At 48.7% G+C, this 15,769-nt stretch overlaps 1 protein-coding gene across 1 annotated transcript in view; it reads right to left on the bottom strand.

Moving 5' to 3' along the window:
- Positions 1 to 15,769, bottom strand: part of Paqr5 (progestin and adipoQ receptor family member 5) — a 71,845-nt gene that overhangs the window by 3,930 nt on the left and 52,146 nt on the right. The window contains exons 4-6 of the mRNA XM_008836381.2: positions 14,152 to 14,357; positions 9,553 to 9,679; positions 3,719 to 3,815 (exon numbers count right to left, since the gene is read on the bottom strand). Coding sequence (XP_008834603.1) covers positions 3,719 to 3,815; positions 9,553 to 9,679; positions 14,152 to 14,357 — 430 coding nt within the window. The remainder of the gene's footprint in view (positions 1 to 3,718; positions 3,816 to 9,552; positions 9,680 to 14,151; positions 14,358 to 15,769) is intronic.

Raw genomic sequence — 15,769 nt, 5'->3', positions numbered from 1 at the left:
GTGTGTGTGTGTGTGTGTGTGTGTGTGTGTGTGTGTATGCAAGTGAGTGCTGGTGTTCACAGGGGCCAGAAGAGCCCATGGAGCTGAAGTTACAGGCAGTTGTGAGCTGTCATGTGGGTTCTTGGAACTGAACTCAGGACCTCTGCAAGACCAGCCAGTGCTCTTAGCCACTGAACTACCTCTTGAGCCCTTAAGTAGAGTATCTTGTATTATTGGTATTATTGTTATAAATAATGATAGTAATCTCCACTTATTGGGGCACCAGACCATGCCTTTTACATGCATCACTTTGTCTAAGCTTCAGTGAAAACCTGTATTAGTCATTTTTCTGTTTCTGTGAGAGAAACACTGACCAAAACAACTTATAAAAGGAAGAGTTTATTTGAACTTATGGTTCCCAGGGAATTACAGACCATCTTGGTGGGGAGGCATGGCAGCAGAGGTGGCAGGAGGAGGAGCAGTGGAAGCTAAGCTCTACATCTTCCAGCAGGCACAGGAAACAAGAGAGCAACTGGAGATCTGGCAAGGCTTAAGAACTCTCTAAGCCCACCCCCAGTGACATGCTTCCTCCAGGATAGCCACACCTTCTAAAACCTCCCAAAACAGCGTCATCATCTAGGGACAAAATGTCCAAATACTTGGAGTCTATGGGGGATATTTCATTCAAACCATCACATTCTACCCCCTGGCCCCCATAGGCTCATAACCATATAAAATGCAAAATGCATTAGTCCAAATTTTTTTTTTTTTGGTCTTTTTGAGACAGGGTCTCCCTGTAGCCCCAGCTGTCTTGGAACTCACTATGTAGACCAGGCTGGCCTTGAACTCACAGAGATCCACCTGCCTCTGCCTCCTGAGTGCAGAGACTAAAGGCGTGCACTGCCACGCCTGGCACATTTAGTTCAACTTTAAAAGTCCCCATAGTCATTCTCAGTCTCAATACTGTTCAAAAGTCTACAGTCCAAAGTCTCTTCTGAGACTCGGAAATATCTTAACTGTAAGCCACATGTAAAATCAAAAGACAAATTACATACTACCAACATACAGTGGAACTGAATACACATTCGAATTCCAAAAGGGAGGAATAGAAGCATAGTAAGGAAATACAGGACCAAAACAAGACCAAAACCCAGCAGGACAAACACAAAATCCAGTAGCTCCATGTCTGAGTTCTGGGACTTTACTTCAAAGGGCTTAGATGGCTCAGCCTCTCCAGCTTTGCTGCACGCAACATACATCTTTCTCTTGGGTTGGTACCACTCCCTGTGTGCAGGTCTTCTTGGCAATGCCTCACAGCTCTGGCATCAAGAACGTCTTCTTGAGGTCTCCATTGCCAACCAGGCTTCACCTTCACAGCTTCATGCAATGGCCTATCAGGGCCTTCTTTTTACAGGGGAATCCCTGAATGCTGCCTAAGCAGCTCTCTGAAAACTCAGAGGAAGAATTGGTGACCCCTTCACTCTGGCATCTTTCATGCCTCTAAAGCCAGCACCAGGTGAACGACACTGCCAAGTTTGACTGCAAGTTTGGGATGGACTCCAGCCTGCTTTATCCATTTTAGAAGCTTTTCTCTTCAGTGGTCCCTGCAACACTTTCCTTTCACAAATTGGAGGCTTAACTGGGTGTGGTCTTGCCCTCGAAGCATTCTCTCAATTGTTTAAGTTTGAATCTCTAGGTCCCTCCTTAATCACTTTAATCTCCTTATCAAAAGGATCCTCTCCAGCACAGGCCAAGGCTCCAACATTTGTCTTCCTAGTGCTGTTTTTCAATCCAAACTGTATTTCTTTCTGCCCCATCTGCTCTTTTTCATTGTAAATCTGCATAACATTCACCATGAATACTCATGCCACCATTTCTACATTAGGCTGTCTTGAAATTTCTTCTGCCAGAGAAACTAGTTCATTGCTTTTCAACTTAGCCTCAGGCAAGCTTTTTGGTCAAGGGCAGACTCCAGTCAGGCTCTTTGCCAAAATATCTCAAGTGCTGCTTAAGTCCTTATTTCCCTCTGGAACTACATTGTTCTCAGCACTACTTTCTTCCAGGCACCCATTAGAATGGTCTGTTAAGCTCCACTTACAGGAATCAACTGCTTTTCTGGCCCTTTCAAAGTCTTCCACATTTCTTCAAAACCCCACATGGTCTGGTTCTTCACAGCCAACACCCCACTCCTGGTACCTTTTACTGTGTTAGTCACTTTTTTGTTGCTGTGGTAGAAACACGGACCAAAACAACTTATAAAAGGAAGAGTTTATTTGAGCTTATGGTTCCCAGGGAATTACAGTCTGTCTTGGTGTGGAGGCATGGTGGCAGAGGTGGCTGGAGCAGGAGCAGTGTAAGCTAAGCTCTCACAGCATCACACAGGCACAGGAAACAAGAGAGCAACTGGAGATCAGGCAAGGCTTAAAAACTCTCTAAGCCCACCCCCAGTGATGTGCTTCCTCCAGGAGAGCCACACCTACTAAAATCTCCCAAAACAGCTCTACCATCTGGGGACAAAATGTCCAAAAACTTGGAGCCTATGGGGGACATTTTCATTCAAACCATCACAAAACCCTAAGGCAGACTCTAATTCCCCAATTTGCACACAAGGAAAGTGAGCCCGAGATTGACTTGAAAACCACCAATAAGCAGTGACGTGAATATCAGAACCCAAGCAGGACAACTGGTATTCACATAGCAACCTCCTGTCCTCTGTCTACTGCAGCCACTAACCAGCATAATCTAGACATAATTGTGGTGTGCTGTCCTGGCTTGCTGCCTCGTCCAGTTCCCCATTTGTGTCTGCTACACTCCCTCCATGAAGCAGAGTGCTGGGCTACATCCCCACCCTGAGTCCTCCCAGACCCAGTCAGGGGGAACACAGAGCACATGCTCAACACCCCAAGTGCTGAGTAGAACAAGATCTTTGCTCCCCTGAATTCCCAGGCCTTGCCATCTGGGCCTCACATTGCCTCTGGGAGACCACTCACAGGGCATTGGCCATGTGCCAGGAACTGCTGAACCCATCAGATCCTTTGTATCTACAAATCATCATTAGCTTCTAGAGGAAACAGAGGCTAGCCTCATTCACAGACGAAGCTGAGGCTCAGGGGTCATGTGCACTGCTTAATCACACAGTGAGTAACCAGGAGGGCTGAAGTTTGAACTCAGGCCCATCTGACTTGCAAGTGAAGCTTTCCCTTCTGGACCTGTTCACCTGTCTTCCTTTGTACTTTTCCTTCATTTAAGGCTTTCATTCCCATCTTTTCCTTCACTAACAAAAGCGCATTAATGATAATATACAATCATGCATGCACTGGTCTTTAACCCCTGCTACCACTGATCTTACCTCACGCCATCCTTCTAACCCCCATAAGTGTCAACCATCATGTTCATTTTCTAGACTAGGAATACCAAGGCACAGAGAACTTGCCTGATGAATGACAGACAGCCTTAGATTGCCTCCAAAGCCTGCTCTCTTTCTCTCTTCCTCTGCCCGCCCTGCCCAGCTCTCTGCAGTTGTTCCAAGCCCTCAGTTAGATTGCCTGCCATGGCCTCTGTGTCCATCCATACTGTCTCCAACCACAGTTCAAGTGCCACTGGACAGCACCCAGGTTTTGACTCCTGTGAGTCCCCCAGTGCCCACCATGACACTCTGATTCATTCAGAGGCTCAGGAAATAACCAGGCCCTTGGCATGGCTGACAGGGAGAAAGGAGATAGCAGCCCTGCATGCTTACCCTGTAGAAGATGGGGAGGGAGTCCCAAGTGTAGGGGTAGGCGAAGGCGAGGACCCGGAGCAGCTTGCAGAGCCCGGGCTTCTGGATTTCAAGAAACCTGAAATGGGGAAGAAATGGGAGTGATAAGAGTCTCAGAAACTAACACGTAGGCCGTCATTGACAGAACCAGCATTTTTACACAACCTCTGCCGACCATTGCTTTTCCACCAGCCTCTTTCGTTCCTCCTACCCTGGTGGGAATGACAACACCTCAGATGCGAAGGAAGATGTCTGAGAAACTTGTCCTGTTATCATACAGAGCGATGGTATGCAGAGCAAGCCAGGGGAGGCTCCGGGCAGAAACTTTGCGAAGGTTAAAGGACTGAACTGTAAGGAACTTTGAAAAGTCCAGGCACCACCGGGTCATGGAGGGACCCCCCAGGCATATACCCCAGGGTGCACATTCTGCAGAAGCTGAGATGTACCTGATCAATTGGAGTCACCCAGGGGATGACCATGCACATCCTGGGTTCAAGGGGGTACTGGGTCACCCAGAGAAGTTTCTGGAATGTTTACCATGCACAGGAATGCTGGCCTGGGGAAAGTGAGCATGAGGCCTTTCCTTTGCTCCTCCATGACCTCTCCCCCACTCCCCTCCAATACAAAGACAGAATCCAATGGGAACCCACTGTGTTGACTGTTGTGCTGACTGTTGTGAAGACAGTCAGAACTTCCTAGACAGGTCACAATGGGGCCTCTGCTGACCTGGAGAGGGGCAGTAGCTGAGGGGATGGGAGCCAAGCAGAAGAGATACCAGGCTGGACCATCAAGAAGAAAGGGTCAGGCAAGGAGACGCCACACAAAACTGAAGCTTTGGGGCTGGGGATGTAGCTCAGTTGTTATAGTGCTCGCCTAGCATGTACAAAGCCCTGGGTTCTATCCCTGCACCTCATAAACTGGGCATGATGATGCCTGCATGTAATTCTAGCACTTGGAGATAGAGGCAAGAGGATCCTAAGTTCAAAGTCATTCTCAGTTACACAGTGAGTTTGATGGCAGTCTGGGCTAAAGGAGAACCTGTCTCAAAAACCAAAACCAAAACCAAAACCCAGTCACCTTGATGACACTACAATATCCAGGGAAAGGAGGCAGAGCAGTGCTCTGGTTTCATAGGGACACACTGGGTTCTAATACATATCAGAACCATGCAGCTACAATAGGTTACCTCTGAAGCTGCGTGTGTGACCTGGGGTCCATGACTGTCCCTCCCTCACAGTGTTGTTAAAAGGACTTGAAGAAAAGAGGCCCCAAAGGTGTTTAGAAATGTGCATAGCCCAGTTTCTAAATCTATCTTTGAAAAAAAAATTCTCTTCCCATCTCATTGCCATGTTGGAACAGAGAATAAGAGCAGAAGGGAACAGACAGGTTCTGGATGGATGGAGTAAGAGGAGCTAAGAACAGGCACAGCCAGGATTTAACTTAAGATGTCTGCATCCCAACTGTCACACTGCCCCTGCCTGGCCCCACCAGGCCCGGCCTCTGTCTTTCTCTGAACCTGCTGGCCCAGGGGCCAAAAGAAACACATTCCCACAACCCCAGCAGGCATTGCCCTCTGTGCACCTGCCATGTCTGGGACAGAGGCTCACCCCTACAGTGCTCCTTGTGGCCACTTACACTGGAAGAAAACCTGGCTTTGGCTGGCAAGGGCTGTCCCCCAAAGCATGGGTTTCCTGCGACTTGAGACCACATGTCACCCGGCCTGATAAAGTGCTTCCCCAGGGGCAAACGGACCAGCCTCTCCAGCGGCAAAGCTGAGTCTACAAGGGGACAAAAAGGAGAAAAAGCAGAATAGGAGAGAGAAAAGCAACAGAGGCAAAAAAATAAATAAATAAATAAAAATAAAAAGCACAAGAGCCGTTAACCACAGAGATAGGTCCCACTCCCAAGGTGCAATTCCACATTCAGCCACAGGGTGTCACCACAGCCAGAGATTCCAGGGGCCAGTAGCTATAATCACAGACTCCTCCAAACAACCTACACAAAAGTGTCCCATGGGCAGCCTGCTATGGCATTCCTGTGCAGTGGGGTTGAGAGGACAGGTTACAGGAAGCCAGGACTCCTCTGCTGAGGACAAGGTGAGGAGGAAACACTGGATTTAGGGAGAAGCCTTAATATTTAAGATTAACCAGGTTGATGCAATAAATCTTGTAACCAGTTGTAAGCATTAGCAACTGAAATTCCAAAACTAGTTCCTGATGCAAGTGGATAATTGGGAAAGTTAACTCTATTGCATGTGTGTGTGTGTGTGTGTGTGTGTGTGTGTGTGTTGTCTTGCTAGTGTGCTTGGGTCGTATCCTAGTTTGGAAATTCACAGGAAGGGGGCCATTTTGGGAGCCAGATCCTGGCTCCTGAAACACTCTGCCACCTAGCTGAAGTGCTCCAGCCTCCAGAAGTGTGTGAGAACTGTTGCCCCAGCTCTGACTCCCAGCCCTTTCGAGGCTGACTTACACCCTTCTATATCTCAGAGACTTTCCTCTCTTAACCCAGATGGCCTTCTGCCAGCCACCATACTGACCATGGGGAATTTCACTCAATGATTTTGTCTCCCCCACCTCCCCCGCCAAATTGATGAAAGTTGGGGGAGATGGCACATGTCTGTAATCCTATACTCGGGAGGCTAAAGAGAGAGTTGCTGCATGTTCAGGGTTACCTTAGGCTACACAGTGGGTATCAGGCCAGCCAGGGCTACATAGTGAGACTCTGTCTCAATATACACTAAACCACACAGAAATAAATGCCAGACATGTTGAAAGGAAAATCTACAGCAAAGAAGGACATCCTCTGGACTGCTGGGCAGAAGGAGCAGGTCAGGTCATGGATCACGACCCACCGCACAGAAAGAGGACACACATTCACTCAGCTCCCCTCTCAAGTCTTGTGGCACTAGACCCCACCCAGTTGATGACATAATCTCAAAGGTCCTTGGGAGTGGAAATCGAGCCCAAAAAGAGGAGCCCAGGAGATCACGGTCTGGGAAGAGCAAAAGGTGGTCCTTGGAGAGCATCCCCCATTCCGCCCCCATGTCCTGTCCAGACATTCTCCTTTCCTCCTGAAGCTCCTTGCTGCTGCTCCAGGGCCTGTCCATCCTCTCCCACTGTCACCTTTGTCCAGACTGCTCTGCCCCAAGGCCCTTCCTCATCTTCAGCTCTCCCTCACACCCTGTGAGTCCTGAAGCCAGCTGTAAGGGCCCTGCATGTTCAAGAGGGTATCACTGACACTGCCTGCTTCCCTTGCACTCTGTCCTGCTTCACTCTGAAGGCAATAGTAGCTTCCTCCCAGACTCTCTAGGGGATCTGTGACCTGCCTCTTCTGCGGGCAGCAGCCTCTGAGGACAAGGACAGGAACTCACTCTACCAGGCATGGCAGACTCTTAATGTGGTACCCAGAGCCCAGGCAGCCTGTGCTGAATGTTGGGCATGTCAGAGGGTGCAATAGCTCCAGATGTGCTCTAGACATAAACAGAAATGAGTTGTTCTGTTGTCAAGGGGAGAAGTCTCTAAACATGGACACACAGGACATTTCTGGCCCAGCTGCCAAACATGTTGATTCAAATACACCAAGCATGGAGAATCCACAACACCCACCACTATACATGCATGGTTGGGGGGGACTCTGGACCAAAAGAAAAGTAATGTACACTGTTGTCTTATAGGTTGGGTCAAGAGCTTAAAAAAAAAAAAAGGAAAGGCTGCAAATATCCTCAGGAGCTGCACTGTGGGCTCTTCTGGGGAAGCAGTCTTGGCCCATTAACTCCAGGGATTATTTCTTCCACACCCATGAGCCACCGCAGCCTCCATGACCCTCCCACAGTGCTTGCCTCCCTCTAATATGCAGATCTGAACAACAGGGCCATAGAGTCCTTAAGAACCAACCAGACAGGGGCACTAAATGGTTCGAGGACCAGCTCCAAAGGTGTCCAAGCTCATGGGCTAGGCCCACCCAGCAGCACATACATCCAGGCAAAAGGCCACCCAGATATGCAGCATCTCTTTTGGTGTCCTGAACACAGTTCTAACTATGTCTGCTACAGCTTGTCTCACCCAAGATAGGGACCTGACTCCTTTCTCCACCTGTGGAGTCCCCAAGTTCCCAACCTGGTGTGAAGGCTGCATACCACACAGTTTAATTCCCAAGGAACTGAGAAAGACACAGTAACCCAGGGCAAGGGACCTTATTTCCTACCCTTGCAGGTAGATCCAATCTCCTCCCAGCTTTCAGGGAACTGTGTAATTTCCAAGAAGATAAGAGAGTCCCTCCCCACCCCCAGCAATTTCCCAGGGATGAAGCCATACAAAACCCAGTGTGAGACATGCCTAGCAAGAGATTTTCACTCCCACAGACAGCAACCCACGCTTGCCTCCCACCTGACTTGGACTACCAGACAACTGGAGGGCAAGCTAGAATAAACCTTCCTGATGCTGTTTAAGCATCTATCCTCCCACATTTTAAAAAACCAGTTTGGCAGGATACCCCAAGCCTAAGTGTCATCTAGAGGAAGCTAGACCCGAAACTATCTAGGAGCAGGCAAAGATTACCACCACCATCCCTCCACACATACTCTCTGCCTTCTCCCTGGAGAAGGGACAGTGGAGCGCTGCAAAGGTTGAATATGATTGCAGGTAGAGGGGCAGGGGACTCAGATGCAACCTAGATGCCTTTCCTGATCTGCTACCTCCTGGCATGGTGACACTATCTGGACAGGGCTGTCATCTTGCCACAACCACTTAGAAGGTTTCTTAAGTGACTGAGGGAGACTGTACTTTCAGGGTGTTCAGGCCTGCAAAGAGCAGAGGGAGCTAGCACAGCCATCCCCATGACAACGCTGCTCACACTCAGGCCCCAAGAAGCCGTGAATGAAAAGGGAAAAAAATATCAGGATTAGAGGCAGTGAGCAGTGAACTGTGCATGATTCGTGGCCACATTTGAATACCCTCCATTATTCATCACATGTACCTAGATGCCATCTACCCATCACTCTGAGTGGGGGGCTGCCTATTTACAGAGGAACCTTCTCTATCCAGGCTTGTGCAAGGCATCCTGGCTGCAAGACCTGGGGTCTTCCATCCAGAAGGGAGTTGTGTTGGACCCACTGTATAGGTTGGCAAACTGAAGTTCAAGGTGGACATGTGACTTGCTGAAACAATAAGGTCAACGCTAAAATTTGTAGGTGCTATGAAAAAAATTAAAGTGTAGGGATTGTCTTGTTCATGTCATGAAGAATTTCAGAGTATAGAGACATAAGTAGGCTTTTCTAATCAGAGGACTGGGTGGCTGTCCAGGTGGTACCCATGATGCCCAGGGTAATAGTTGAAATTGTCAACTTGACAGAATCTAGAATCACCATGTAGATAAATCTCTGTAGGGGAGGTTTTTAGACTAGATTAATTGAAGTGGGAAGATCCACCCTAACTGTGGGTGCCATTATGCCATGGTCTGGGGTCCTGGACTGAATAAAAAGGAGAAAGCAAGCTGAGCACCAGCATTAATCTCTTTGCTTCCCAACTGTAGATACAATGTGACCAGCTGCCTCCTGCTCCTGCCACCAAGGCTCCCCCACCATGAGGGACTGCATCCTTTATGAGCTAAAGCAAACCTTTCTTTAAGTTGCTTTTTCAGTTGTTTTGTCCTAACAATGAGGAAAGTAACCAATACATTCCACAGCAAGGGCTCTGCCTGAAGCCAGGCTCCCAGGGCCTTTTTCTGTTGAGTCCACCTCTTCTGCTGACCTCAAACACCCATGGAAACAAATGCTAGGCCCTCCCTGGCTTCCCGCCTGAGGTCAGAGTGCCCGGTACCTGGAGTAGCAGGAGAGGCCAGTGCTGAGGATGGTGTTCACCACAGCCAGGACCACATAGTAGTCATGGAAGGTGCTGCACACCAGTGCGTCCGGGAATGTGTATGCAGAATACGCGATGGCTGAACCTGGGGAAGAGAAACCAGCCTTGAGAGCCAGGCCAGGCCATGGCACCACGGAGACTCCCGGGGCAGACTGTCTTAACTTTCATCCTCTGTGTAGACCCACGAGCTAGCCTGCCTCTATGCCTTCCCAGAATATCCTGTCCTTGCCTCTCTGCCTATCCAAACCCCTAAGGCTACATTCCTCTCAGGGCTTTGAATGTGAACTCACTCCCATCAATCCCATCCCATACAAAGCTTAAACATCTCATTTTACAGATGAACAAACAGGCACTGGGAGGTCTAGTAACTCACACAGAGTCCTACAGCTGGAAAACAGAAACAAGCTTGAAACTCTTATAATTCAGGAACTGAGTCTCTGCCTATAACCACACACTGCCACGCATGATAGCAAGCTTAGCTTTCTTTTCAGAGTACACACCGCATCTGCTGTGGACAGGGTGCTCCCTTGAGAAGCTCAGTATTACAGTGACAGAGGACCTTTCCAGTGGACTGAGTGGCCCGTGAGAGGCAGAGTGTGGGGTTTGGCTCTGGGTTTCAGAGTAGAAGAGAGGCAGCTACATCAAGACCTTCTGGAAAGGCTGTGTGTAGAAACTTCTGGTTGGAGGAACAGGAAAGATCACTGTTCTTAGAGTGGCCAGGACCTGCACCCTCACCTGCAGAGAGCCTCTGGGAAAGACTAGTTGGATCTGACCCAGTTATTCTAATACATCAAGAACTTCACAGCAAGAGGCAGAAACAGGCCTCAGCCAGCCAGATTCAACCTCTGCCTTTTTCTCCCATTAGACAGATTGAGAAAAGTCAGCCAGTCACAGTGGCAAGGAACATGGCCCACCCAGCGTGGTGGTATATACATGTAATCCAGTGCTGGGGAGATGGAAACAGGTGACTCCCTGGAGCTCACTAGACAGACATCCTAGCCTAACCTATAAGTTACCAGGTCAGGGAGAGAATTTGTCTCAAACAAAAAGTGGAAGGCACCTGAGGACAACCTAGATTGTCTTCTCACCTCCACACACATGTGCATACACATGCACATGTATGCTCCCCCCACCCCCGCCACGATACAGAAAAAGCCAATGATACAGGCAGAAAGGAATGAGCACCATGCAGGATTCCTATGGGAATTCACCCAGGAGCTGCTCCAGGGGACTAAGGAAACCTCCAGGCCCAATACTCAAGGAAGCTTCTGTCTGGACCAAGATGCTCAGCAGCTGCTGACTGAAGTCAAAGTGTGCACCAAACACCACAGGCAATGCAGGAGAAAAGGGTCTCAGACCTATGAGAAAATACAGCAGGAAGGAAACTGATACAAGCCTAGAGGGGTTCTGTGGAGGTAGGTGTTTGGGATACACAGGACAGGAGGTAAAGGGGATCAGTGTCAATCACAGTAATGGTTACTCTGTGATACCTACAAGTGCCAGGTGCTGACTGAAGGGCATTCCTCAAAAGCTCTTACTCATAATGCCCCTATGTGCCTGATAAGAGAACCAAGACTTGGAGAAGTTAACAAACTTGCCCCAGAGCACAGAACTACTCACAATCTGAACCTTCACATGTCAACTTAAAATGTATACCAGAAAGAGTCAGGGAGGAGGTACACGACCATACAGAAATAGTCCTACAGACTCCTGGGACTCTTCTCATATGAACTTACAGCAATGGTGTCAGCATGCACAAGACCCACACAAAATTAAGCAGACAAAAACCCAGGACAGAACTGTGGAAATGAACAGCAGGCCCCAATCTTAGTTGAAGAATTATTGGCAGCTGATTATTGCTGGGTGAGGAAGAGCTGATCTTCTTACAGGGAGGAACTCTAGATAGGCTGACTAAACCCCAGTGGATGAACTTGCACTGAGGGACATCTGGGGACACTGACTTTACACAAATGACAGAATGTATGAACTCCAGTGGGGGTGCTATAGGAGGGTGCCAAAGGGAAAGGGGATATAAAGATGATTTTCTGTATGAAATACACAAAAATTCAATTAAAATAAAATAAATTTAAAAATGTGTATAGGAGGAACTGGAGCGATGGTTCAGGGGTTAAGAGTCCTTGCTGCTCTTCTACAGGACCATAGTTCAGGTCCCTTTGCCCATACTGGGCAGCTCACAATGGCCTATAACTCTAGCTCCAGGGAATCTGTATCTGGCCTCTAAGGGAGGCACCAGCACTCACAGGGCATACATGCACATATGCAAATACATATACATACATAAACATAAAAATAGATCTTTCTGAAAAAAGATGTATCTCAGGGGTTCAGCATAGATCTGGCCTCATAGGACTCTTCAAAATGCTCACTCTTGTGTGGTGGTTTGAATGAGAATGTCCCCCACAGGTTCCAAGTATTTGGACATCTTGTCCCCAGTTGGTGGTGCTGTTTTGGGAGGTCTTAAAGGTGTGGCAATGCTGGAGGAAGCATGTCATGGGGGGCAGGCTTAGAGAGTTTTTAAGCCTTGCCAGATCTCCAATCACTCTCTTGCTTCCTGTGCCTGCTTGAAGATGTGAGCGCTTAGCTTCTAATGCTCCTGCTCCAGCCACCTCCTGCCACCATGCCTCCCTGCCTTGACTGTAATTTCCCTGGAACTGTAAGCTCAAACTCTTCCTTCTGTAAGTTGCTTTGGTCAGTGTTTCTATCACAGCAACAGAAAAGTAACTAATATATCTTGTTAGAAACCCCAAGAAGGGGCTGGGGATGTGATTCAGTTTGTAGAGTGTTTGCCTAGTATGCACAAAACCCTGGGTTCCATCCCCAGCACTGCATAAACTGAGTGTAGTGGCACATGCCCATTTACCAGCACTTAGGAGATAGAGACCAGAGGATCAGAAGTCAAGGCCATCCTGGGCTACTTAGTAAGTTGGAGGTCCAGTGTTGGAAGGAAGAAAGGAAAGAAGAAAAGAAGGAAAGAAGGAAGAAAGGGAGGGAGGGAGGGGAAAACAACACAAAACAAAAATAAAAGAATCCTCCGGAAGCCACTAGGCAGAGGAGTTTGGATTTTGTCCCAGTGGTCAGGCAGAAACCCTCCTGGGCAGGCTCGGGATCTGAGCCAAGTTGATGGTGAGGATCTGGGAATTCATGAGACTGGATTGAACTTGATCACTGATTAGATAGTATGGGAAGAAGAGGTAGGGGAGGAGGAATGGGTTACTAGAATTCTGACCTGAACCAGGTGGTGACACCTCTAGTCAGGAACCTGAAAGGAGGGGCAGGGGTGGGGTTAGCTCAGTCAGTGGCTTCAGGCTCAGCTGTTTAAAGATAGGGTTAAGGAGCACGTTGTCTAGAGGTGTTAGGGGATGGACATGTCAGGAAAAAAACCGATTCAGAGCATGCCCAACTACGGTGGAGAATAGAGGCGGAAGGCCAGAAAAGAGTAAGAACAGGGAGGAGGGAAACCAAGACAGAGGACACAACAGGGGCTCCAGGGTCAGAGGCAGGAGAGATGGCTCAGGAGGTCCTCCTGGGACCTAGCTGTCAGGAGGAGGAGGTTGGGGTCTTGGCAAACAGTTTTAGTGAATGGAGGGGGCGGGGGGGGGTGGGGAGAAAAGAGAGAGAGAGAGAGAGAGAGAGAGAGAGAGAGAGAGAGAGAGAGAGAGAGAGAGAGAGATAGGGGAAAGGAGAGAAAGAATGTGTCACACATTCATGCAGGTGCCCTTGGGAAGGAAGAGAGAGGAGGAAAAAGGATGATGACTGTGGGCTCCTCTTAGACAAATGCTTTCAAAATTAAGGTAGCAACTGACTTTCATATCTAGAGCAGGACTGGGTGGGATGAAGTGAGCACAGCATCCTGGAGATGGAGGCTCACATGGAGGAGAGCAGCAGCAGGAAGAGGAGCAATCTAGTTAAAGCAAAACTCAAGGAGGCTGGGAGTGGCGATATTCCACTTCAACAGATTCACCACTCTGTTTCTGTGGTACTTTGGGAAAGCCTGTGATGCCTCTCTAAGTCTCTGGATAAATGGAATTTGTGACCCCACCCTCCTTTCTCTGGCAGGTCTGCCAGCTCCCACCCCTGGGGTGCTGAGGTTCAGCACATGCTGACTTGTGAGAGTCAATTGTGGCAGTTCCCAAGTTCTTGCAAACTAGTTTGTTAATCATTAAAAGTTCAATGGCATAAGCTTACAATTAAATAAATCAGAGTAGCAGAAGTCCTAAGTACTTAGTACCTATTATCCATGTGTAGGAATTAGTATGTAGTGGTGTGCTCCTGACTTCTCAGACCTTTGCATCCGGTGATCCCACACAGGGAACAGGAAGAGGGGCATGGAGGGAACATTTACACCACAGTAATTGGCAACTACTACAGGTCAGGGCTATGTCCCCAGACAGCACACATATGGACAAGCTTCTACAGAGCTCTCCTCAGGAGGTTGGACAAGGTCTCATGACTCTTCCACAAACCTATCAAAGCTCACAGGGGACTAGGAAGGTGGCAGTCTCAGGGAAGGGGACAAAAGAGCAGGATCTCACATACCCAGGCTGAAGAGGTTGACGGCACCATAGTCCAGGAAGTAGCAGATATGCCGGGCATTCTTGGACATAGAACTGAAGGTGTGTGCACAGCTGGATGCCAGGGGGTACACGCAGCTGGTGCACATGTATACAAGCATGGGCCATGAATAGCTGTCATTCTGAATGTCCGTCATATACAGTGCAGTCACGAACTTCCACACAAAGAACCTGGAACAGAGCATGTTCCACTCAATCTCCTCTGGCTTGTTTTCTGTCCCCCCCCCCATCTGTGCATGATCCATCCCCTGGAGGCCTCACTTTGGTGAACTACTATCTACTAGAGAGGCTGAGGGTGGGGTGTGCTAACTCCAGGCAGTAATTTGGAAATGAGCAGGCAGGATAGGAAGAGCTCTTAGGGATGGACTCCTTCTTTTGGCATCTTTTCCAGGATACTTCCCAGCCTCAGCTTGCATGCCTCTAAGGATGAGGGGCTCATCTCCTCTCATGGCAGCTTTCAGTACTGGAGAGTTCAGCGGTACTGCCTGATTCTGAGCCATGCCTACCTGTTCTACAACCCACACACAGGGGCCTGCCTACACAACACCTGCCTTCTATAAACCACTGCTGGAGACCAGACCCTATTCCCATGAAAGCACTCTGTGCTGGATAGCTTTAGTGTCAACTTGACACACCTGGGTTGAGGGAGCCTCAGTTGGGGAATTGCTTCTATTGGACTGGCCTATGGCCATGTCTGAGGGGCATCTTCTTGGTGAGTGATGTGGGACGGCCCAGCCCACTGTGGGTGGTGCCACCCCTGGGCAGGTGGGCCTATGTTGCATAAGAAAACAGGCTGAGCAAGCCAGGGGAGCAAGCCAATAAGCATCGTTCCTCCATGGCCTGTGCTCCAGCTCCTGCTTCTAGGTTCCTGCCCTGAGTTCCTACCTTGGACTCCCGGATGAACTGTGACCTGGGATATGTAAGCTAAATAAACCTTTTCCTCCCCAAGTTGGTAGTGGTCAGAGTATTTTGTCACAGCAATGAAGAAACAAACCAGAACACCCTCCAAGGAAGGAGACTACAAATCTCTTTATCCAGGAACTGACAGAGGTTCATGAGACCCTTCTGGCTACATTTGTAGTCTTTCTTCTTGTCCAACAGAAGGAATGCTTAAACTGTTTGCAGTTCCCCCAAATTTCCTTTTATCAACCACAGATTGTTCCTCATCTGGTTTCCTGGGGTGTCCTAATACACTTCCCTGGGCTCTTCCTGCTGCTCTGTGCTGTTTACTTGGATCATCTGAGAGTCTAGTTTGGTTGTAGGGAGCTATAAGTAGGGGAGTGGCTAAGCTGTGTATAGACCTTTTCAAGACACATAGACAATGGTGGGTGGGTACTACACAGTGGCACACATCTCTTAACAGCCTAAACTGAGGCAGGCATGATGATGGTGCATGCCTATACTCCTAGTACTTGGGAGGTAGGGGCAGGAGGACCAGGAGTTCAAGGTCATCCTCAACTATGTAGAGTTCCAGGTCAGCCTGGGCTACATGAGACTCAAGAAACTAAAATAAACCAACAAAACAGCCTAAACCAACCATGGCCCATCCATCAGTGAGAGCAATAGCTTAGAAGTCTAGTGTC

The sequence above is a fragment of the Nannospalax galili genome, unplaced genomic scaffold, assembly GCF_000622305.1.
Source record: "Nannospalax galili isolate Female #2095 unplaced genomic scaffold, S.galili_v1.0 scaffold54, whole genome shotgun sequence".
NCBI lineage: Eukaryota > Metazoa > Chordata > Mammalia > Rodentia > Spalacidae > Nannospalax > Nannospalax galili.
Note: the sequence above shows the minus strand (reverse complement) of the source record. Positions and strands in the feature narration are given on the sequence as shown.